General features: G+C 40.8%; 1 protein-coding gene across 4 annotated transcripts in view; it reads right to left on the minus strand.

The window, feature by feature from the left end:
- Positions 1 to 2,442: 2,442 nt before the first annotated feature.
- The window catches only part of LOC139315331 (uncharacterized), a 43,723-nt gene continuing 21,475 nt past the window's right edge, over positions 2,443 to 24,690 (minus strand). For 3 of the 4 annotated variants that reach the window (XM_070941514.1, XM_070941513.1, XM_070941515.1), the window contains 17 exons: positions 22,853 to 22,996; positions 19,379 to 19,519; positions 19,066 to 19,209; positions 18,753 to 18,896; positions 18,437 to 18,580; positions 18,124 to 18,264; positions 17,811 to 17,951; positions 17,499 to 17,639; positions 17,186 to 17,326; positions 16,874 to 17,014; positions 16,375 to 16,479; positions 15,595 to 16,064; positions 14,976 to 15,127; positions 11,622 to 11,677; positions 6,490 to 6,594; positions 4,743 to 4,877; positions 2,443 to 3,204 (listed from right to left, as the gene is read on the minus strand). In XM_070941514.1, coding sequence (XP_070797615.1) covers positions 3,031 to 3,204; positions 4,743 to 4,877; positions 6,490 to 6,594; positions 11,622 to 11,677; positions 14,976 to 15,127; positions 15,595 to 16,064; positions 16,375 to 16,479; positions 16,874 to 17,014; positions 17,186 to 17,326; positions 17,499 to 17,639; positions 17,811 to 17,951; positions 18,124 to 18,264; positions 18,437 to 18,580; positions 18,753 to 18,896; positions 19,066 to 19,209; positions 19,379 to 19,519; positions 22,853 to 22,996 — 2,619 coding nt within the window. In that variant the 3' untranslated portion in view covers positions 2,443 to 3,030. The remainder of the gene's footprint in view (positions 3,205 to 4,742; positions 4,878 to 6,489; positions 6,595 to 11,621; positions 11,678 to 14,975; positions 15,128 to 15,594; positions 16,065 to 16,374; positions 16,480 to 16,873; positions 17,015 to 17,185; positions 17,327 to 17,498; positions 17,640 to 17,810; positions 17,952 to 18,123; positions 18,265 to 18,436; positions 18,581 to 18,752; positions 18,897 to 19,065; positions 19,210 to 19,378; positions 19,520 to 22,852; positions 22,997 to 24,690) is intronic. The other variant, XM_070941517.1, reaches the window with a different exon arrangement.

Raw genomic sequence — 24,690 nt, forward strand, 5'->3', positions numbered from 1 at the left:
GAAAGATAGAAAAATAACATCAGATGTGGCATTGAGGCCTCTTGTCAAGACCATAAGAGGCAAAATGTATTAAGGGTGATAGTTACAACAATGAAGGCAAAGGTTTACATTCATACACATCACATACGCATTCATGCTGCTAAAAGGGAGGCCCTTTTGCATAGTTACACTTTGCTTGGGAAAGATTAATATGAGAAGATGATGTTCTTAACTGAAAAAAAAGAGGCAGAAATTAGGAAAATAATTACCTTTCCTTTGGAAATCTAGGCTAAGGTGTGGGCCCTGATGTGCTGGAAGCTGGTGCAGCTTCTTGGAATTTATTTTTAAAAAAGCAAGCAGTGTTTTCCTCTGACTCAACTGTTGACAGCCATTTTTATACTTCTCTTGTGGAATTAAGTCAATTAAATCAAAACCAGATTCTCATTTCAGGATTTGAGAAGTGGTCAGGAGTCAAAAAGAAGGAATGTTGTTTTCCTTCAATTTTGCTAGGCTGAAGGAAGTCAAAAGGATGGTGATTTTGTAGCATAATGATCAATGTTTTCATTATTTTAAGAAAATGCTTTCTTAAAGTGAAGGCTTGATAAATTGGGATACAAAGTCGAGATAGATTCAATCTTTTTATGTCAAGTTCAGTATCAGAAAATTAACTTCTGCATAAATACTGTACGTAGCCTATCTGATGAATCTTTATAGCTATTTATAAAACTTCTCCCCTTGGACAGGCTCTGCAATATAAATGTTAATTGGAGGATGGAAAATGTTAACATTTGTGGTAATGTTTCTGGAAGCTCATATGATCTTGGAGCATCTTCATTGGGTTTTAATAGAAATAGAAAACATTTTTCCAATGCTTTTGCCAAATTAGAAATTACACTGTAGTCATTTACATAGCCAATTATTTCAACAGTGAGTTAGATGGCAAATCAAGAGTGCAGTCAACCAAAAAAGGATCAGAAACTGATTCTCCCTGAGCTAAATTATGGTCGGTATATGATCAATTTTTAATACTGCTTCAAACTAGTGGTAAGACAAAATTTTAAGGGAAGGTAGAGAACAATTGTTATGGGTTAGACAGCAGGCAGTGAGATCTGCTCCTCCTACCGGTAGTGGTGCTATTATTGGATGCTGCCTGCCCATCAGGGAAGTGCTAAACTGAACACAGACCAAACCAATGTGAGGCCCAGGCGACAAGCCAGTCAGGTAGGGGTTTTTGTTGCAACCAATAGATTTACAGTCATCTCCATCGAAATGCAGACATTACCCAGCTGCACTTGGTAGTGCAAGATACTGTAAATTCGAATCTCACCAGGCTCAAGGTTGACTCAGCCTTCCATCCTTTCTAAGGTAGGTTAAATGAGGAGCCAGTTTGTGGGGGCAATAAGCTGACTTTGTATAAACTATACAAAAGTATGAAGGCTATTGCTTAACGCATTGTAAGCCGCCCTGAGTCTCCGGAGAAGGGCAGCATATAAATAAAATTAAAAATAAATAAAAATGTTGTTTGTTGATCTGAAAAGCAGACCCTGCTTCTGTGGGAATAATGGTAGGAAGATGATGATAAAATGGGTTAGACAGCAATTGTTGCTTATATTGGATCTTGCTAAGAAGCTGTATATGCTAAGAGCCTTGATGGTACAGTGGTCTAAGCACCCTGTTATTAACACAGCTGCCTGCAATTACTGCTGGTTCGAATCTCTCCAAGGCTCAAGGTTGACTCAGCCTTCCATCCTTTCTAAGGTAGGTGAAATGAGGACCCAGTTTGCGGGGGCAATAAGCTGACTTTGTATAAATATACAAAAGTATGAAGGCTATTGCTTAACGCATTGTAAGCCGCCCTGAGTCTCCGGAGAAGGGCGGCATATAAATCAAATTTAAAAAAAAAATGGATTCAATGCTATTCCATTTTGGGGGGCTGTCCTATTGTCTCACCTATCATCACCTCACATTTATTTTTGCTATCTTTCTTTGTGTGAAAGGTCCCTTAGCTGATCTGTCAAAATCAGGGCAGGGAGCTCTTGTAGGCCATTCAATTTTCTTCCAAAAATAAGATACAGAAATTTTCTAGCTCTAAGCCATGCTGCAAGCCCATCATAGCTTGCAAATGCAAGATTGCAGAAGGTCATTTGTACCACATGAAATTAAAGAAGGAGCAACATACTTTATGTATTCTAATGCAGGTAATGAGATAACATGATCTAAATAAGCCCTTTTATTTGGTCCACATAAAATCTTAAAACCCTGTGGTGGACCTTTATTTACTGTCCAAAGTTCCACATAGAGATATATTGAAAAGATGCTGAGATAAAGAAAAATTGAGCCTGCCTTCATTATCTTATTTGACTGCTTAACTTGGTAAATCTCAACCAGAAGTTTAAGAAATATATGTCTGAATAGGGACAACACCTTGAAGTCAAACTCACCAGTAAAGGCAGCTCTAAGAGATAAATTGTCTCAAAATTATTTTATTTTTTCTTTAAAAATACTACTTCATAGATTTAAAAGGAGCAAATACTATTTTCACCAGGGCTTCTCTTGAGTATTACTGGACCATCACAGAACAGAGACCTCTAGCTTGCTTCTGCACAAAGTCCAACATTCAAAACTGCTCAACAGTATTTTTAATAAGCTAAAATAAGAACTTCTTCCACATTACCAAGAACGTGAAGCTTCCATATAACTCAAAGTATAAATCTTAGTAGATTCTACTTCTATTCCAGTTACCACCTGACCTGAGTTACCTGAGCCATTCAGAATTCATTAGGCATCACACTCATCTTTTTACCCTTTTTGCCTCCCATTTTTCTCTTCCAAAGTCCTTGGATTGATATTACAATAATACTTTCAAGTCTTCTAGCTGTCACTTCTGCACCCTGTAGCTGTTGCAGGAGAAAGTGGTTTCTCAGCTCTACTGCCAAAAGGCGTCCTTCTCCAAGGCCATAGTTTATCCCGGGCTTGAAGAACAGAAAGCTTCCTCCTGTTTATTGTCTTAGAAAAAGCTTCAGGTACATTAGGTAGATTTGCCAATGTCTTTCAGCTGGCTTCAGTTAAGCTGTCAATGTAGTTCTTTAGCAGACATTCATAGTAGTCTCCAATCTTTCTCAGGTTAGCTCGTAGTGCTGAGCTCATTGCTTCTATCATGCAGGGTTCCTTTTCCACCAGCATGATGGCTATTACTCCAAAGTTGAGAAGGACCTGCAGGTAGGCCTAAAGTGAAAGACCAAGTTCCATCAGGCCAATGAGCAAGCAATGTATTTTTAAGACCACACTACTGAATACCCTGTCTATAATTATTGGGGTGGTGGCAATGATCAGAAGCGCATAAAACGGGGGGAAACCAGTGGTGAAATCCAAATTTTTTTACTATCGGTTCTGTGGGCAAGACTTGGTAGGCGTGGCTTGGTACGCGTGGCAGGGGAAGGATACTGCAAAATCTCCATTTCCACCCCACTCCAGGGGGAAGGATACTGCAAAATCTCCATTCCCACCCCACTCTGGGGCCAGCCAGAGGTGGTATTTGCCAGTTCTCCGAACTGCTCAAAATTTTTGCTACCCATTCTCCAGAACCTGCTTGATTTCACCTCTGGGGGAAACAGACCTAATAATAGATGAGAGTATATATTATTTGTTTTTAAAAGCTTCAAAGTAGAGAATGCACAAAGCATCCATGTTTGCAAATTTTTGTCCTTGTTTTTTTCCCTGGAATAAACTGGATATGATATGCATTTGGATAGTAGCAGTATTATTTCAAATGATTAGCATTCAGATGAATCTGCTGAACCACAATGAATTCAGTATATAGGTAACACATGGGGTGTCACAGCCCCATCCACATTTGGAACATCACTGAGCTCACCTATGGATGTAACACTGAAAATATATGCTGATTGGGCAGAGAAGATAAATTCTTTGAAACAAAGGTTGTCAACTAGATTCTGAAAGTTATTCTTTTAAAGCAGGGATGGCAGAGCTGGGCCTTCTGAAAAACCTCTTCTAGCAGCCACAGTTCATGGCCAACTGTGGAAATGTTGATGATCATTGTTCAGCAACTTCTGGAGTATTAAAGGCAGGTGTATTGAGTAAGAAAGATGACCTTGAATGAAACATGCAATATCACCTGCATATTTTCATCAGGGTCATCTTCCTTTCCTATTCACTATAAACAAACCATGAATTCTCAGAATCTAATTTACAAATTAGGATTTAGGGTTCGTAATGTGTGCTTATGTTCCCTGATTCTGTAGTTCTTGTTTATAGTCTCAGCTACAGTACAATAAATTGAAAATAAATAAACAAATGCAAAGAAGCCCAATCTTTAAGCAGGCAGTTGAAATGCACAAGCTAAGTCCTCCGACTCCAAAACTAGTTTTCTGAGGTCGTCTTCTTTCTTTCCTCTCTACCATTTCTTTTTGTTATCTTCATCCAGTGGTGGGTTTCAAAATTTTTTACTACCGGTTCTGTGGGTGTGGCTTGGTGGGCATGGCAGGGGAAGGATACTGCAAAATCTCCATTCCCTCCCCACTCCAGGGGAAGGTTACTGCAAAATCCCCATTTCCTCCTGATCAGCTGGGACTCGGGAGGCAGAGAATAGATGCGGGTGGGGCCAGTCAGAGGTGGTATTTATCAATTCTCCGAACTACTCAAAATTTTTGCTACTGGTTCTCCAGAACTGGTCAGAACCTGCTGAAACTCACCTCTGTCTTCATCAGTCATGTTTGGGAAACAGTGGGGAAGCTTCTCCTTACCTGTTCAAGCTCTTCTTTTCTTGCCAGCACTGCTGCAGATCGGTCTTTAGGAGTCCAGGATGGGACTGAAGAATTAGTTTCTTCTTCAGCATTAAGGTGGCAAGGAGAGCTTGTTATCTTCTTTTTGGTTGATGACTGTATCAATAAATTTCCCAATGAGATTTGTAATTAACAAGGCTAACAACAGCCTCCCCAATTTAAAGAAACTCGTGCTGCAAAGCGTTGTGTAAAAGTATGTAAAAAATATTCATATTTTGAATACTTAGGAAAAAGGTGGTCTATAATAAGGAGGTCTATAGTAAGGAGATATAGTAATCTGAGGGGTCCTTAACCTTCAGACCAACAATCAAGTAAGCAATACCCCAATCAAGAAACTGCCAAAGAGCCATCAGTAAACCGCCAAATCACAAAGAATCCCTAAGGCCACCCCCACCCACACAGACAGGCAAGACATCAGAATATAAACTGACAATAAGCAGCCCTCCTTACTAGCACTGGTGATGTTACCTAGTTAGGGTAATGAAATGTTTGCAAGAAAACAAGCAAGCTCAGGGAGCACCAAGAGTCCCCCGTTTCAACTATAAGCTACAAATAGTCTCCTTTGTCGATATAATAATTTTGCTGCAAAGTAGATCTAACTTTCTAGTATAAGTAGTCCTTGAGTTATGACTGTAAGAAAGCCTGCCCATTAGGGTTGAAAGTCAGGACAAATGTTAAATGAACTGCCTCAAGTAATGACCAGCCATCTCTGCTCTTTCCAATGCATTTGTTAAATGAACGGACAGTTCTCTAAGTGCAGCATGGGATGCCGGGGGAGATCCAGGAAGGCCTAGTGCAGGCTGAAACTGACTTGCCTTGGGCCTCCCAAGGCTTCCCCCATCTCAAGATACCCTGTGTTCTGCTTCCCATCTCTCAAGTGGCTCTCACTGAACAGTGAACAGCTGTTTTGCCAGCAAGAAACAAGGGGGAAGGAAAACACTGGGCTCCCCTGTCTTTCTTGGTCCTGCCACTGCCCTTCGTCCTGCCAAGTTGCCCCTGCCTTTCTGGTGCCAAAAAAGAACCAGTTCCCTAGCCTTTGAGAGCTTGCTGCGGGTTAGAGAAATGAAGCCCAGGTCTTTGGAATCTGAGCTTTGTTTCTCCAGCCCAGCACAAGAATTCTGTTCCATGCATGGAGGGGAAATCCTTTTGCTGATGGCAGCAGCTTGCAACCTTCCCTGCTGGCTTCCCCACTGACTTTCTTGGGAATTCAGTAGAGAAGACTGTTAAATGGAGATCACATGATTGTGGGGCGCTTGACAACCGATTGTGAATGGTTGCCAAGCATCCGGATCACAATCATGTGACTAGGGGAGAGAGCAGCAGGATGTTTTATGAGAACTGGAAATGCTTTATGGACTGTAAAGGATCCTTTCTGAGCTGTTTTAACTTTGAATAGTCGTTAAATAACGAGTTGTAAGTAAAGGACCTGTATTGGGAGAAACTAGATGTAAATTAAATGGAATTTTTGGATGTTAACTTTCACTGACAATTGTGCAAATGAACTAATTTGTGTCAGTTGCATGATGAGAATGATGTACAATACTTAATCTCATCATTCCTGTGATGACATTATGACATGTGACAACATTCTCCTTTACTCCCCACAGATGTCTTGCATACATATGAATGTTCACACAATCAAAAACATGTATATAATTAAGATATGTCTTATTTCACATAGCATCTGGAAATATGTATTATAAATTACCTTCAAAGCCTTTCTTCCAGTCTTTGATGTTGCTCTTTTTTTCTTTTTAATTACTGGTATCTTAGGTTCCACCACTTGTCTGCTCTCTATTATTTCCTTTTCATTCTATAGGCCCAAAAGGAGAAAAGATTGTGTCAGGATCCAAAAGGGAAGTACTGAGATAATACCAGAAAGCCACTTGTCTTTAAAAAAATGGAGCAGTGTATTTTCCACTGACATTTATTGCCCAGTGAAGATAAGTAAATAAAATTTAAAAGATATTTAGCTGTATGAAAAAATTTAGATATCACTGGTTAAATTATATGCTTCAGAGAAAGGTTTTGGAATGGACTTCATAGTCTCCAGATTTGAATATTACTGCAACTTGTGGGAGGATTTCAAACATGCAGCAGACATGAGGAGTCCTAAGCATATTTCTGAGCTAGAAGAGTTTCTTGTTCTGTAAGGAAGAACAGTAAAAAAACCAAAAACACACAAAACAAATGAAAATAAACAAACGTTTATAAGAAATGTTTAGAAGCTAATACTTCTCCCAAAAAAGATGTTATAAAGGGTGTTCAGACTTTTACACCTACATATTCTCTCTTTTCTAAACAACTGCACATAAATAGCAAGATTGCATTTAGATTCGCAGAAAAATATGTTCACTATGCACCATATGGAAATTTGTCAGCATATGTTCACCTACAGATTTATTGAAATGACAAATTTAACTTAATTATTTGCATACAAGTGTAAGGATATGTGAAGAAAGGCAGCTAGGTTGCTGTGGCTGGCAATTATAGGAGTTGCAATACTACTAAAGTATAAATTATTCACCCTGTTGTCCCAACCCAATACTGGTGTAAGCTATCCCATCCCTTGATGTCCCTAGACAGCATGCCTGCAGCCCGGAACCAACTTTAACAACTTGCACATTTGTTTAATGATTGCATTAGGGAGAGCAGGGATGGGGATCGTTAAGTGAAGTGTTTCATTTAATGGCCATCCCTGCCCAACCTTAATGGACAGACTCCATTATTGTTGTAAATCAAAGACTACCTGTTTTCAGCAAAACTATTCCTAACCTGTACATAAGTCTAACCACAATATTTCTATATATTCCATAACTTCTTCCAGTGAGTGTCCATTTCTGGGATCCATATTTAGCTATAATATATGCAAACATTTCCTGTTTGTGCCTTATGCCTTGTCTCATAGTAGATTTGGAGTTACATTTTCACAAGCTAAACACTATGCCTTGTTCTAAAATTTAAGTTTTGTTGAATTTTTATTGACGATTTTTATTGAAGTTTTTGGCAGGATTTGAGCTCCCTCTACCAGTCCTATAATAATTTACATGGCCAATTGTATGGATGTGGATGTGGAATGTAATGAAAAAGTTATATACATTTTGGGATCATGTAATTGTCTTAATATGTGAGTGAAGAATGAATAGACATTTGTAGCAAGTGGTTGTAAGGAACCAATTGGCACGGACAGACTAAACAGCACTTGTACAGTACAGATATTGTACAAATGCTACAGCTGAACAGCAGAATCACTCTGCCCTGTTTGTTAATCAAACAAACTATGGTTACAACAATGCACTCCAAAGACATCTGGATAGCATTGGGACGCAGGTAATTCCACTGGGAGATATGTTTAGTTAATAACAGCAAACTATAACAATATTAAACCTAGTGTTTATCTATTTTTTTTTATTTTTATTTTATTTTGAATTTGTATACCGCCCTTCTCCCTGAGGACTCAGGGCGGTGAACAGCCAAGTAAAAACATCAAGTACAAATATTAAAATACAGTTAAAATATACATATATAAATTTGGCCCCATTAATTAAAAACAATAAACAAAACACTTAAAAACACTTAAAAAATTAGGCCAGCCCGGCTTGCTGAAAAAGGAAGGTTTTAAGGGCACGGCGGAAGGCACTGAGGTCTTGGATTCTCCTTATCTCTGGAGGCAATTGATTCCAGAGGGTAGGTGCCCCCACAGAGAAGGCCCTCCCCCTGGGGGTCACCAGCCTGCACTGTTTGGCTGATGGCACCCCGAGGAGGCCCTCTCTGTGGGAGCGCACGGGTCGATGGGAGATTGTCGGTGGCAGCAGGCGGTCTCGAAGATAGCTAGGCCCTATGCCATGGAGCGCTTTAAAGGTGATAACCAACACCTTGAAGCGCACCCGGAAGACCACTGGGAGCCAGTGCAGCTCGCGCAGGAGCGGTGTTACATGGGAGCGCCAGGCTGCTCCCGTCACTACCCGCGCTGCTGCATTCTGGACCAGTTGGAGCCTCCGGGTGCTCCTCAAGGGGAGCCCCATGTAGAGAGCGTTGCAGTAGTCAAGGCGAGAGGTGACAAGGGCATGAGTGACTGTGCACAGGGAATCCCGATCAAGAAAGGGCCGCAACTGGCGGATCAGGCGAACCTGACAAAAGGTCCCCCTGGTTACAGCCGTCAGATGTTCCTCCAAGGACAGCTGCCTATCCAGGAGGACTCCCAGATTGCGAGCCCTCTCTGTGGGGGCCAACGACTCGCCCCCAATAGTCAGTGATGGAGTCAACTGACTATATCGGGATGCCGGGAGCCACAGCCACTCAGTCTTGGAAGGGTTGAGCCTGAGCCTGTTCCTCCCCATCCAGATCCGCACAGCCTCCAGGCACTGGGACATCACTTCAAGGGCATCGTTGGGGTGGCCTGGGGTGGAGATGTACAGCTGGGTGTCATCAGCGTACTGGTGGTATCTCACCCCAAAGCCACGGATGATCTCGCCCAGCGGCTTCACATAAATGTTGAACAGGAGGGGCGAGAGGACCGACCCCTGAGGCACTCCACATATAAGAGGCCTTGAGGTTGACCTCTGCCCACCTGCCAACACGAACTGCGACCGGTCGGAGAGAAAGGAGGAGAACCACCGTAATACGGTGCCCCCCATCCCCAACTCTTCCAGCCGGTGCAGCATGATACCATGGTCGATGGTATCAAAAGCCGCTGAGAGGTCTAACAGGACCAGAACAGAGGAACAACCCCTGTCCCGAGCCCTCCAGAGATCATCAACCAACGCGACCAATGCCGTTTCCGTGCTGTGTCCAGGCCTGAAACCCGACTGGAACGGATCTAGATAGGATGTTTCCTCCAAGAATTGTGGAAACTGTCGCGCGACCACACTCTCAACAACCTTCGCGAGGAAGCAAAGGTTGGAGACAGGACGATAGTTGGCCAATATTGCCGGATCCAGGGACGGCTTCTTGAGGAGAGGCCTCACCACCGCTTCTTTCAAGGCGGCGGGGAAGTGACCCTCACTCAACGAAGCGTTGATAACACCCTGGAGCCAGCCTCGTGTAACCTCCCGGGAGGCCAGTACCAACCAGGAGGGACACGGATCCAGTAAACATGTGGCCGCACTAAGTCTCCCCAAAATCCTGTCCACATCATCCGGAGTCACAGCATCAAACTCCTCCCAGGTAACATTCTCAAGACTATTCCTCGTCACCCTGCTCTGATCTACCCAGTCAGAGTCCAAATCCCCCCGGATCTGAGCGATTTTGTCATACAGGTATTGTCCGAAATCCTCCGCCCTGCCTTCCAAGGGATCCTCCCGCGCTCCCGGATGGAGCAGGGAGCGGGTTACCCTGAACAGGGCGGCCGGACGATTCCCTGATGACGCAATAGAGGCGGAAAAGTAGTTAAACTTTGCCGTCTTTATCGCCACTAGGTAGGTCTTAATATGCGACCTTACCAGTGTTCGGTCAGATTCAGCGAGACTGGCCCTCCAACCACTCTCTAGGCGTCTTTTCCGGCGTTTCATCTCCCTCAGCTCCTCGGTGAACCAAGGAGCCGCGAGGGATCGACACCGGGTCAGAGGCCGCAAAGGCACGACTCGATCCAAGGCCCCACCAGCCGCCCGATCCCAGGCAGCTACCAGGTCCTCGGCCGAGTCGTGTGCCAGATCTTCAGGAATTGGCCCAAGCTCCGTCTGGAACCTATCAGGATCCATCAGGCGCCTGGGGCGGATCCATCTAATTGGGTCCGCCTCCCTGCGGCGGGGTGTAGCGGTTCGAAGGTCCAGACGAAGGAGTGAGTGATCTGACCATGACAAGGGTTTCATGTCTATATCCCCTATAATAAGACCACTCAACCACTGGCCAGAGACAAAAATCAGGTCCAGTGTGTGTCCCCCCCTGTGGGTGGGGCCATGAACTAACTGGGTCAGGTCCATGGCCGTCATGGAAGCCATGAACTCCCGAGCTATCTCTGACGTTTCACCAACGGACGGCAGATTGAAATCACCCATGACCATAAGCCTGGGTGTATCAACTGCCACCGTGGCTATCACGTCGAGTAGCTTGGGCAGGGCCGTTGCCACGCGGCAGGGAGCCAGGTACGTAAGCAGCAAGCCCATCTGAACCCCATGACCCCATCTCACAAAGAGGGACTCACACCCGGCAATCTGTGGCACAGTGGTCTCCCTCGGACCCAGACCTTCGTTAATAATAACCGCCACCCCCCCCGCCCCTCCCCTGGGCCCTCGGCTGATGGAATGCTCTGAAGCCTGGTGGACACTAATTATCCAGTACATAATGAATAATTAAGTATCCAGTTTCCCAGAATGATTTTTATGGTGAGATAATTTCCTGGAAGGGTAAATTAATAACAATTTACAAGCATGCGGAATGAATGTAGGAAAAAAAAAATACTTAATATTAAATGTATTAGTAATCATGCAATAGACACATGAAAATTGGTAATAGAACTCAAATGTCAAAAGATAAATCAAAATATAAACAATATATGTGATTGTCATCAAATAAATTTCCAGGAGATTCCTGAATTAGATAAGTGAAATATTAATTGCACCCTAGTAGCTTTCTCCTACACCAGGGTCTCCTACCAACTTTGCCTCTCCTAGGGGCAAGAGAGAAGAAAATGAGAAAAATTGGGCTGGATACCCAAAAATTAATATAATCTCTATATGAATTCCTAAAGAAGACAGTCTGAATTTCCTTTCATCGTAACGGAAGAGATGGGAATACACTTTCATCTTTGCATCATCTCTTCTGGTATGATATAATTTACTAGTTTCTCTTCACCCTCTCATCTAGCATGGTCAGTAGCAGAATAAAACCATATTCTCTTACTGCAATAGACCTCTCGGGAGAAAGGTGGTATGGCATTCCATAGACGTTTCTTATTTCTGTGAAATAAAAACAAAATCAGAAACAGATTATTATTTTCTCCATAGAGATGCTTCGTTTTCTATTCCAAGACCAAAACAATACAAATGCAAACAATGAAGGAGAAAACAATATGAGTGATATAAAATAAAAAATAAAATAAAATAAAATACTGGTTGGTCTAGTAGTTAAGGCACTGGTCTAGAAAACAGGAGATTGTGAATTCAAATCCCACCTTAGCCATGAAAGTCAGCTGGGTAACTTTGGGTCAGTCGCTCTCTCCCAGCCCAACCCAACTCACAGGGTTGTTGTTGTGGGAGAAATAGGAGAGAAGGAAGGTGTGTTGTATATGTTCACCACCTTGAGTTATTTCAGGGGCGAAATGCTCCCGGTTCGGACCGGTTCAGGAGAGTAAGTAGCGATGGCGGCGGGCAGTTCGGAGAACTGGTAGCAAAAATCCCTGCCCCTGCCCCCCTATGCCCAGCTGAGCCGCATGATCATCAGAGGCTTTTTTTCTTTTAAATGCCTCTGATGAGCCAAGCTCTGACGATCCCAGCTGAGTTGCCTGATCAGCAGAGGGTTTTTTAAAAACCCTCTGACGATCAGGCAAATCAGCTGGGATCGTCAGAGCCTTTTGAAAGCATTTTTTTACATGGTTTTACATGTAAAAAATGGTTTTAAAAGTAAAAAAAAAATTGGCCACACCCACCCAGTCACATTACCCCAAGCCACGCCCACAGAACCGGTAGTAACAAATTTTAGATTTCACCACTGAATTATTTGTAAAAATTATAAAGGCACAGTATAAATCAGTGGTGAAATCCCAATTTTTTTACTAATGGTTCTGTGGGTGTGGCTTGGTGGGCGTGGCAGGGGAAGGATACTGCAAAATCTCTATTCCCACTCCACCTGGGGCCAGCCAGAGGTGGTATTTGCCGGTTCTCCGAACTACTCAAAATTTCCGCTACCGGTTCTCCAAACTGCTCAAAATTTCTGCTCCCAGTTCTCTAGAACCTGTTGGAACCTGCTGGATTTCACCCTTGGTATAAATTAAATTAAATTAAATTAAATTAAATTAAATTAAATTAAAGTAATATATCCTTCCATATAATTTTGGAAATCTCTATCCAAAAAGATATTCAACAGGGGCCAACTATTAGCTTTGTTCTTTATTTACCCTGTTTCCCCAAAATAAGGCATCCCCTGATAAAGCCCAATTGAGCTTTTGAGCGCATGGCAATAAGGCCAAGAGCTTATTTCTGGGTTCAAAAAAATACACTGCTCAAAAAAATAAAGGGAACACAAAAATAAGACATCCTAGATCTGAATGAATGAAATATTCTTAGTAAATACTTTGTTCATTACATAGTTTAATGTGCTGACAACAAAATCACATGAAAATTATCAATGGAAATCAAATTTATCAACCCATGGAGGTCTGGATGTGGAGTTACACTCAAAATTAAAGTGGGAAAAAACACTACAGGCTGATCCAACTTTGATGTAATGTCCTTAAAACAAGTCAAAATGAGGCTCAGTAGTGTGTGTGGCCTCCACGTGCCTGTATGACCTCCCTACAACACCTGGGCATGCTCCTGATGAGGTGGCGGATGGTCTCCTGAGGGATCTCCTCCCACACCTGGACTAAAGCATCCCCCAACTCCTGGACAGTCTGTGGTGCAATGTGGCGTTGGTGGATGGAGCGAGACATGATGTCCCAGATGTGCTCAATTGGATTCAGGTCAGGGAAACGGGCGGGCCAGTCCATAGCACCAATGCCTTCGTCTTGCAGGAACTGCTGACACACTCCAGCCACATGAGGCCTAGCATTTGCATGCATTAGGTGGAACCCAGGGCCAACCACACCAGCATATGGTCTCACCAGGGGTCTGAGGATCTCCTCTCGTTACCTAATGGCAGTCAGGCTACCTCTGGCGAGCACATGGAGGGCTGTGCGACCCCCCCAAAGAAATGCCACTCCACACCATTACTGACCCACTGCCAAACCGGTCATGCTGGAGGACGTTGCAGGCAGCAGAATGCTCTCCACGGCATCTCCAGACCCTGTCACGTCTGTCATATGTGCTCAGTGTGAACCTGCTTTCATCTGTGAAGAGCACAGGGCGCCAGTGGCGAAGTTGCCAATCTTGGTGTTCTCTGGCAAATGCCAAACGTCCTGCATGGTGTTGGGTTGTAAACACAACCTCCACCTGTGGACGTTGGGCCCTCATACCACCCTCATGGAGTCTGTTTCTGACCGTTTGAGCAGCCACATGCACATTTGTGGCCCGCTGGAGATAATTTTGCAGGGCTCTGGCAGTGGTCCTCCTGTCCCTCCTTGCACAAAGGCGGAGGTAGCGGTCCTGATGCTGGGTTGTTGCCCTCCTACAGCCTCCTCCTACAGTCTCCTGATGTACTGGCCTGTCTCCTGGTAGCGCCTCCATGTTCTGGACACTACGCTGACAGACACAGCAAACCTTCTTGCCACAGCTCGCATTGATGTGCCATCCTGGATGAGCTGCACTACCTGAGCCACTTGTGTGGATTGTAGACTCCATCTCATGCTACCACTAGAGTGACAGCACCGCCAGCATTCAAAAGTGACCAAACCATCAGCCAGAAAGCATAGGAACTGAGAAGTGGTCTGTGGTCACCACCTGCAGAACCATTCCTTTATTGGGGATGTCTTGCTAACTGCCTATGCTTTCCACCTGTTGTCTATTCCATTTGCACAACAGCATGTGAAATTGATTGTCAATCAGTGTTGCTACCTAAGTGGACAGTTTGATTTCACAGAAGTGTGATTGACTTGGAGTTACATTGTGTTGTTTAAGTGTTCCCTTTATTTTTTTGAGCAGTGTATAAGACAGGGTCTTATTTTCGGGGAAACATGGTACAAAGTTCTTTTCCAAAATATAATCATATCCCCATGGAAGGAAGCATTTCTTCATAAAAAGTTCAGTCAATCTAAAGAATTCATTACAAGATGTAATTATTCCTGCTAACATTGAAAGGCATTTCAATAAACTCATGGCACATGCCTTTCAATTTGTTTGATAATTTTTGGGCTTCCCATGGGCATCTCATTGGCCACTTCTATTAACTTAATATTAAGCTCCACCATAGTTTTCCTTTTGGAGATCACATTATCACAAAAAAAGCAATTATAACCTCTGTTTGAAGTTTAGAGAAAAAGCTAACCCACAATAATTTGTTAAGTAACTATCCTAAAGGTGCTAAAACTCAGTCCCTTCAAGGAGAACAGATTAGGTCACATTCAGAGCTATTTCTGACATAAAATTCTCAGGAAAAGCAAACCTTTGGAAACATTGAGGTGCTCTGTTTTACAAGTTAAGTAAGCAGGAGAGCCACTTCTGTGCCACAAACTCTCTTGGGGTGGACTGCAGCTCTGTTGACAGTGGTAATAGCAATGGCAGCAACAACTTCTTCCCAACTTTTTCTCTTTCCACCTGAAGCAGGAGAAAAGGACTCGCTTGAGCGGCAGAAACCTTCTGCCTCAATTCAACCTCAGGAATCTGACTCAACTAATATATCACATTTAAAACTCAACATACTGATTAAGAATGTAAGATTAAGTCTTACTCTCACAAACTAAAAACATATTCACTGGTTAAAGACATATGCCACCTGAATGAAGTACTAATGGCTCAATGGGGAGGACAAAATGCAGTGAAGAAATGAAGTAAAAAAGTCTGAAGGCAAAGTTGGTGCTTATGTGGAAATGTCTGTATCTCAGTCTGATGCCCGCTAGAACATTCTTTAAGAGCTGAATATATCCACCTATTATTTCCTTTTTGTTATGAGAATTCCTGCTTTTTCATGGTCCTTTTCTTAATTTGTCCTATCCATGTGGCCTTACTTTTTCTTACTTGCCTAATTCCTTAAAAAAATATAGACAATTAGCTATCCAAAGTACCTATCCAGCTTCTGAGATTTTGAATTTTGTTTCCTTTTTGGAGGAGAATTTGAACTACGCTTTCGCTTGCATGTTGACTTCACACCATGTTCTTGCATGAGAGAGGTTTTTGGGCTACAGTCTCGTTTCTGAGAAGACTGTTCTTGTCTGTAAGGAGATTTTGATGTATGCTTTTCTCTTTGAGGAGAGTCTTCTTGTTTGTGGGAAGATCCTGAACGATGTCCTTGCCTACAGGATAATTTTGAACTTCTGCCCTGTCTTTCAGTGGACAGGTCTTGCTTGCCAGAAGATCTTGAGTTACACTCTTGCCTGATGTAGGATCTTGGACTTTGGCAACATAAGTCTCTTGAGGTCTGATTTGTACTAGAATGTTTGGAATTGATGCTGTGATAAATATTTGGAGAACTAGACTTGGATTTTACCAAGCTTTCAATATTATGTTTTCCATTAGAAGAAATAGAAGTAGACACCTGAAAAGAGAATGAAACCATACAATAAAGAAAACAATTCTCTCTTTTTCTATTCTGAAATATACTGAGATCATCCTCTCATTTTTTCCAGATAACAGACTCTGCAAACTATAGGAGTTGTATATATATATATCGAGAGGGGGCCAAGTTGGAGATGCTTTAAAGTGTCAAGGTAGGTCTTTCTTTTTCTTGGAAACAACTTTTTCTCCTCCTCTCTATAACCCTCATTCGCTCTTCACTCATATCCCACACCCAGTTTCCCCTCTCCCCTTACTAACAATTATTTTCATTATGATCAGAATCAACTTACTGAGTCTTTGTAACATTCAGACACTTTAAGATATTGGTCAGCTTGGTTCACATTCCAGGGTGGCTCCTGATAATCTTCAGGTGCCCATGCTCCCTGATTTTCAGCCTGTTGTTGTGGGGAAAATAGGAAGAAGTTGTGTTGGATATGTTCACTACCTTGAGTTATTTGTATTTGACGGGGAATTAATGAATGATTGAACGAATGAATGAATGAAAAGGAACAGCTTCCCAAGTGTATGACTAGAGATAAATGAAATAAAACACATGAATTAGGACAACAAATGGAGGTGGAGGACACACCGAATAATCTTTTATTGCTTGCTGCCTTCGATATATGTTTAAACTTCAACTAATTCCCGGGGAATTAGCTTTCTTGGGGACTTTCTGACATAAAAGTAACTGAACAGCCAACATTCGTATAGTCAAACATAAATTCAAAATTCAAAATTGAACCTACCTATATTTTCAAGGAAAATGTATGCAAATATTCCCATTCTTACCAATCCAGTAACATTTCTTCTCACTAGCACAGGTACACAATGAATATCATTCAGGGTACTTGGAAGGCTGGAAGAATCGAGAGCTGGAGCAACATCAGCTTGAGAATCATCTGTATCATTCTGCTTAGATGAAGTTTCAGTCTACATCAATTTAAAACAAAATAGAGATTAGAAAATTTTCTAAAGCAGATTTTCAGATATAAGAGGAATTGAACAACCAAAATTCCTGTACTCAAAAATAAATTCCAGATTCCAAATTGAACGTACTTAATTTCCATGGAAAATATATACAAAGAGTTTTCCCTTTCTTACCAATCCAATAACGTTTCTTCTCACTAGCACAGGTACACAGTGAATATCATTGAGGGTACTTGGAAGGCTGGAAGAATCAAGAGCTGGAGCAATATCAGCTTGAGAATCATCTGTATCATTCTGCTTAGTTGAAGTTTCAGTCTACATCAATTTAAAACAAAATGGAGATTAGAACATTTTGGGAAGCAGATTTTCAGACATAAGAGGAATTGAACAACCAAAATTCCTGTAATCACAAATAAATTCCAGATTCCAAATTGAATGTACTTATATTTCCAAGGAAAGTATATACAAAGAGGTTTCCCATTCTTACCAGTCCAGTATCTTTTCCTCTCACTGGGACAGGCTCACAGTGAACATCATTAAAGGTACTTGGAAGGCTGGAAGAATCGAGATCTGGAGCAACATAAGCTTGAGAATCATCTGCATAATTCTGCTTGGCTGAAGTTTCAGTCTACATCAATTTAAAACAAAATAGAGATTAGAAAATTTTCGAAAGCAGATTTTCAGATATAAGAGGAATTGAACAACCAAAATTCCTGTACTCAAAAATAAATTCCAGATTCCAAATTGAACGTACTTAATTTCCATGAAAAATATATACAAAGAGCTTTCCCTTTCTTACCAATCCAATAACGTTTCTTCTCACTAGCACAGATACACAGTGAATATCATTGAGGGTACTTGGAAGGCTGGAAGAATCAAGAGCTGGGGCAACATCAACTTGAGAATCATCTGTATCATTCTGCTTAGTTGAAGTTTCAGTCTACATCAATTTAAAACAAAATGGAGATTAGAATATTTTGGGAAACAGATTTTCAGACATAAGAGGAATTGAACAACCCAAATTCCTGTAATCACAAATAAATTCCAGATTCCAAATTGAATGTACTTATATTTCCAAGGAAAATATATACAAAGAGGTTTCCCATTCTTACCAGTCCAGTATCTTTTCCTCTCACTGGGACAGGCTCACAGTGAACATCATTAAAGGTACTTGGAAGGCTGGAAGAATCAAGATCTGGAGCAACATAAGCTTGAGAATCATCTGCATAATTCTGCTTGGCTGAAGTTTCAGTCTACATCAATTTAAAACAAAATAGAGATTAGAAAATTTTCGAAAGCAGATTTTCAGATATTAGTTGAATTGAACAACCAAAATTCCTGTAGTTACAACTAACTGCCAGATTCCAAATTGAACGTACTTATATTTCCAAGAAAAATATAAACAAAGGTTTTTCCCATTCTTACCAATTCATTATCTTTCTCTCTCACTAGCACAGGCTCACAGTGAACATCATTGAGGGTATTTAGAAGGTTGGAAGAATCAAGAGCTGGAGCAACAACATAAGCTTGAGAATCATCTGCATCATTCTGCTTAGCTGAAGTTTCAGCCTACATCAATTTAAAATAAAATGGAGATTAGAACATTCTGGGAAGCAGATTTTCAGACATAAGAGGAATTGAACAACCAAAATTCCTGTAGTCACAAATAAATTCCAGATTCCAAATTGAATGTACTTATATTTCCAAGGAAAATATAAACAAAAGTTTTTCCCATTCTTACCAATTCATTATCTTTTCCTCTCACTAGGACAGGGTCACAGTGAACATCATTGAAGGTATTTAGAAGGTTGGAAGAATCAAGAGCTGGAGCAACAACGTAAGTTTGAGAATCATCTGTATCATTTTGCTTGGCTGAAGTTTCAGACTACAATTTAAAACAAAATGGAGATTAGAACATTCTAGGAAGCAGATTTTCAGACATAAGAGGAATTGAACAACCAAAATTCCTGTAGTCACAAATAAATTCCAGATTCCAAATTGAATGTACTTATATTTCCAAGGAAAATATAAACAAAAGTTTTTCCCATTCTTACCAATTCATTATCTTTTCCTCTCACTAGGACAGGGTCACAGTGAACATCATTGAAGGTATTTAGAAGGTTGGAAGAATCAAGAGCTGGAGCAACAACGTAAGTTTGAGAATCATCTGTATCATTTTGCTTGGCTGAAGTTTCAGACTACAATTTAAAACAAAATGGAGATTAGAACATTCTGGGAAGCAGATTTTCAGACATAAGAGGAATTGAACAACCAAAATTCCTGTAGTCATAACTAACTTTCAGATTTTAAATTGAACGTACTTATATTTCCTAGGAAAATATATACAAACATTTTTCCCATTCTTACCAATTCATTATCTTTTTCTCTCACTAGGACAGGCTCACAGTGAACATCAGTGAGGGTACTTGGAAGGCTGGAAGAATCAAAAATTGGAGCAACACAAGTTTGATAGTGGTCTGTATCATTCTGCTTGGCTGAAGTTTCAGTCTACGTCAATTTAAAACAAAAGCGGAATTAGAATATTTTGGGAAGCAAAATGAATGGATCTGTTACTACACAGACCTGGATCATCGATTTGCTCAGTTTGAGGATCATTGTTCATCCCCTTTAAGAATTTACTTCTTTGTATGTCCTTTCAATTCCTGCATGCTTTCAGTCTCAACTACATACATTTCTTCTCTAGAGTGAAACATCTGGTTTGGGTGCATTCTGCAGAGGCCAACTGAAATGCAAAGCTGTGTTACAGGTATGACTTTCATAATAAAATAATCAGCTGGTCTACAAACTAATTGTTTGAGTCTTCTCTGATCAAATAACTTCTGCAAAAGCCTTATAATGTTTGTAAAAACAGTATGCTGCTTTCATGATGAAAAATATGGATCAGGAGGGAATGGGCAACAGGCTTAAATAGTAGAAATACCACTTAATTTATCCAGGTATATTAATAAATCAGTTACATACAGCATCTAATAAATCATTTTTCTATATTAGTTTTACAAGATAAATCATAAGCCTCTTGTCTAAGGAAGACGTGGATGACTTATTCTAACCAGGGACATACTTTTCAATAAAATCAGATTCCAGGATGCAATTTCCGTCAATCTTTTTCTTTTTAATAAAGTTTTTTATTATAAATTAGAAACAAAAAACAGAAAGAAGACTATAACGAAACACAATCACATACGTACGACTGAGGTTGATTCAACCCCCATATATATACAGTTTCTAAATAACTTCACATATCATCATACTACATCTTCAATTTGGTTTTTCATACTGCATCTTGCATTTGTTAATCTTCTTATATCTAATATAACCTTATTTATATTTAACTTGCTATTTACATATCTATGCTACATGCTTCCCTAACATCTGCCTCATGACATTTTTACTTCTATCCATTGGTACCATTTATCCCAGCTTTGATTGAAAGTTGATTCTTGTCCATCTTAAAGAATATACGTTAGTCTATCACATTCTGCACACCACAAAATTTTGTTGATAATCATCTGATCCGATGGTACTTCTTTCCCTTTCCAAAGTTGCGCATATGCAATTCTAGCCGCAGTGCAATTTCCGTCAATCTTTTGAGAAGTAGTGAGGAAATATTTTAAAACAATCTTTCTCAACCTTTGCAAGTTGAAGATGGGTGGACTTCAACTCCTAGAATTCCCCTGCAGCAAAGCAAGGGAACTGAAGTCCACCCATCTTCAACTGGCCAAAGTTGAGAAACTCTGTTTTAAAATACAAAATATTTTACTGGTATTTAACTGGTATATTTCACAAATTAAAATATATTTTATAACTAGTAAGATAATAACTTAATAATAAGCCAAATGTGATCTTCTTGATGTTGTCTAACCCACATAAATCCTATTCAATGTGACCAAAGATAAGGAAATATCTGCATTAAAGATTGTGAGTTAAGAGTGGTAGCAAGAGCTTTAATATTTTAAGTGAATCTTAATTTTCTGTCTTCAAGTTGGAAGGCATGAAGATAAAATTTCAACAATTGAGTGCAGAATGAATGCTGTTCTTGCTGGGTTGTCTTCATCATTCTGAAGGCTTCTATTTATGTTGCATTTTACCTGCCATAATTCACAGCCATTGATCCTAAACTCTTTAATCAAGCACATCTGGAGAGCATAGGGTTGTGGAAGAGGTACAGGTAGTCCTCAACCTACAACCATATGTTTAGTGACCATTTGTTTACAGCAGCACTGAAAAAAGCAGACTTAGAACTGCTTTTCACACTTATGACTGTTGCAGCATCCCTATGGTCATGTGGTCAAAATTCAAACACTTTGCAACTGCCATATATTTATGACAGTTGCACTGTCCTATGTCAGGTGATCACAGTTTGTAACCTTCCCAACTTTGCTTAAAGAAGCAAAGTTAATGGAGTAAGCCAGACCTGCTTAACAACTGGAGTGATTCATTTAATAACTGTGGCAAAAATATCGTGAAATGGGGCACAACTCACTTAACGGCATCTTGCTTAGCAATGAAAATTTTGGACACAATTGTAGTTTTAAATCAACACCTACCTGTAGTCTCAAAACAAAGATATTTGACATGTTTAATTTGCCAGTTACACAGATATCGAAAGATGAATGAGAAGTCAAGCATATTTTATATAAATTCTTGTCCAAATCTGTGCAAAAGATTATTCTCTGAGTTTGAGAACATAAACTGGCTCCAAAACAGTAACTGTGAGAGGGACCTTGGAGTTTTTAGTGGACGATCACTTAAACATGAGTCAGCAGTGTGCAGCAACAGCCAAAAAAGCTAATACAATCCTTGGTTGTATAAACAGAGGCATAGAATCAAAATAATGTGAAGTATTAGTACCACTTTATAAAGCCTTGGTAAGACCACATCTGGAATATTGCATCCAGTTTTGGTCACCATATTACAAAAAAGTTGAGAACTTTGGAAACAGTGCAAAGAAGAGCAACGAAGATGATTAAAGGCCCGAAGGCTAAAACATATGAAGAACAGTTGAAGGATTTGGCTTCGGCTAGTCTAGAAAAAAGAAGGACTAGGGGAGATATGATAGCAGTATTCCAGTATTTGAGAGGCTGCCACAAAGAAGAGGGGGTCAATTTATTTTCCAAAGCACCAGAGGGCAAGACAAGAAACAATAGATGGAAACTAATTAAGGAGAGAAGGAACCTGGAATTGAGGAGAAACTTCCTAACAGTGAGGACAATTAGCCAATGGAACAGCTTGCCTTCAGACCTTGTGGGTGCTTCATCACTGGAAGTTTTTAAGAAGAGACTGGACACCCACTTGTCTGAAATGGTATAGGCAGAGGGTTGAACTAGAAACCTCCAAAGTCCCTTCCAGCTCTATTCTGATTCAACAAATACAGTATTCATTGGTATAGTTCAAGGGAGATCTCTCACTTAGAAATCTAGGTACAAGTGATGCAGAAACACAGCAGCAGAATGTAATTTAAAATGCTTTAAAATGGACCCTGCAATGTGTTCTTCAATATGATTAGAGCAACTTGTTGTTTAAACTTGTCCAGTAAAGTTAGCTCTTCATTAAAAATCTGTATTAAGACTGCCCACCCAGGGATTATTTCAAGTCATGGCAACCTGTATTCATAGAAGGGAACAAACAAAATAACCAGCCTCACAAACATAGACCAGTGAAAAACAAAAAGTGCAAACTTATGAAAGTACTCCCTGATTTTTTAGCAAATAAGTAACTGAATATAAACATCTCTGACAACAAAGAAAAGTTATGTTACTTATTTAGACTAACATGTCATGAAAAAACAATTCCTTAACAAAATAAAGGAAGCATTCATACCAATACAGAATCTTTCTCCTCAATGTCTTGAAGGACTTCTGTGCTACAAGATGATGTTTTATCTTCTGTGGATACTCCAGGAGACAAAATAGAGACAGTCTGACTGAGAAGATCTTCAGTGGCCTCACAATCTTCCAGTTTATCCTGAAGTTGTTTTTTTTTTTTTAAGGAAAAAAAATAAGAACCAGTTTAATGCTAACCAAGCTTAACAAAGAAGACTTGAAGAAAAACTATTTCTATATCACAAGATACAGTACATTTCTATTTGGAAATACTTTTTTTTCCTTTTTACCCTTTAATACAGACTTAGAGGCCCTCCTGGATGTGGAACTCTTGCTTGAACAGTAGCTAGAAGTTGTGGTTAAGGGAAACTTTTGCTCAGCTTTACGTGATATTTTAATTATGACCCCACCTGGATCAGAATGCTTTACTCCAGTGATGGCTAACCTTTTTGCCATCATGTGCCAGGAGGGGGGGGCGAGGGAGGGTCGCACGCGCACGTGCCCACATGCGCAACAACCCCCTCCCCCGCTCCTGGCACATGATGGCCTGGTAGGCCCGTTTTTCTTTCTTACTTGGTTCCAGATCCTCTCTATTTATCTGGGAAGGGTGAAAACAGCCTTTCTCACTCTCTTGGAGGCCGTCCAAAGGCCTGAAACGGCCCATTTCCCAACTCCCGGTGGGACAGGAAGTAAAATTTTTTGCTGTCCTCAGCCTCCAGAGCCTCTCTGGGAGTCTCTAGGAGCCTCTCTAGGAGTCTCTGGAGGCTGGGGACAGCAAAAAAGTCACTTCCTGCCCCACCGGGAGTCGGGAAATGGGCCCTTTCAGCCTCTGTAGGGCCTCCAAAGGAGTGGGAAAGGCTGTTTTCGCCCTTCCCAGATGCATAGAGAGGATCTGGAGCCAGGTAAGAAAGAAAAATGGGACTTCCCCCCCTCCAGCAGCCTGTTTAAGATCCATGATCAGAAGCAAGTATGCTGAAAGATGTCTCCTTTAATGAGATTCATAGGGTTTAGGTGAGTCAACAGGTCTTCCTTTGTGGCAACCCACACCTTGCGGAATACAAGAACTCATTGATTTATGACCAGTTTTTTTAGTGACCATTCAAAGTTATGACATGCCCACCATCCCAGAAGGGACCCAGTTACAAAGTTCTGGTTCTGGTGTCAACTCCTCCTGTGGTCCCATGACCGCATTTTGGCACTTGGCAACGGGCTCACATTTATGCAGCGACCCATAGTCATGTAATCACAATTTACAACAGTTCTGCTGAAAACTGGTATTTATTTCTGGTTTCTGGCAAAAATCAGGCCATAGTAATGTGAATAATAGGAATCATACAGAGTCAGCTACATGAACTCTAAAGGACCCTCTCTATTCACATTATTATAAGGGAGAAACATGCTTGATGGAGATTACATTAAAAACAGCTAAATCCCATTAATGGTAATAAATCTTCTGATGAGGCCTAGCTGTCACGGAAGGACAGCCATATGGAAAACATCTGAGGGGGGCCTCTCTGTCAAATACACAAAGACAGACACAGGAAACAAAGAGTCACTTATTACCTCTTATTACCCAAGGACAGCAGTAAATCTCCCATTAGCAACCACAGCACTTAAGGAAAAGTTGTGTAGCTAAAATAATCTTATAAATTAGCAAGTTATGGTTTAGTAATTAGGAAGTGTGTCAATTATCATATAACAAGTGTATGTTAACCATATATGGAAAATGCATGAGCTCATATTAATCATATATGGAAAACTGCATGAGCTCACCAAATCCTTTGTCTTAGAAACATATATAAACTGTCTATCAGAGCTCTTTCATTGTTCAAAGTT

This window comes from Pituophis catenifer, unplaced genomic scaffold (genome assembly GCF_029215685.1).
Source record: "Pituophis catenifer annectens isolate HBS135680 unplaced genomic scaffold, rPitCat1.0.hap2 SCAF_3, whole genome shotgun sequence".
NCBI classification, from domain to species: domain Eukaryota; kingdom Metazoa; phylum Chordata; class Lepidosauria; order Squamata; family Colubridae; genus Pituophis; species Pituophis catenifer.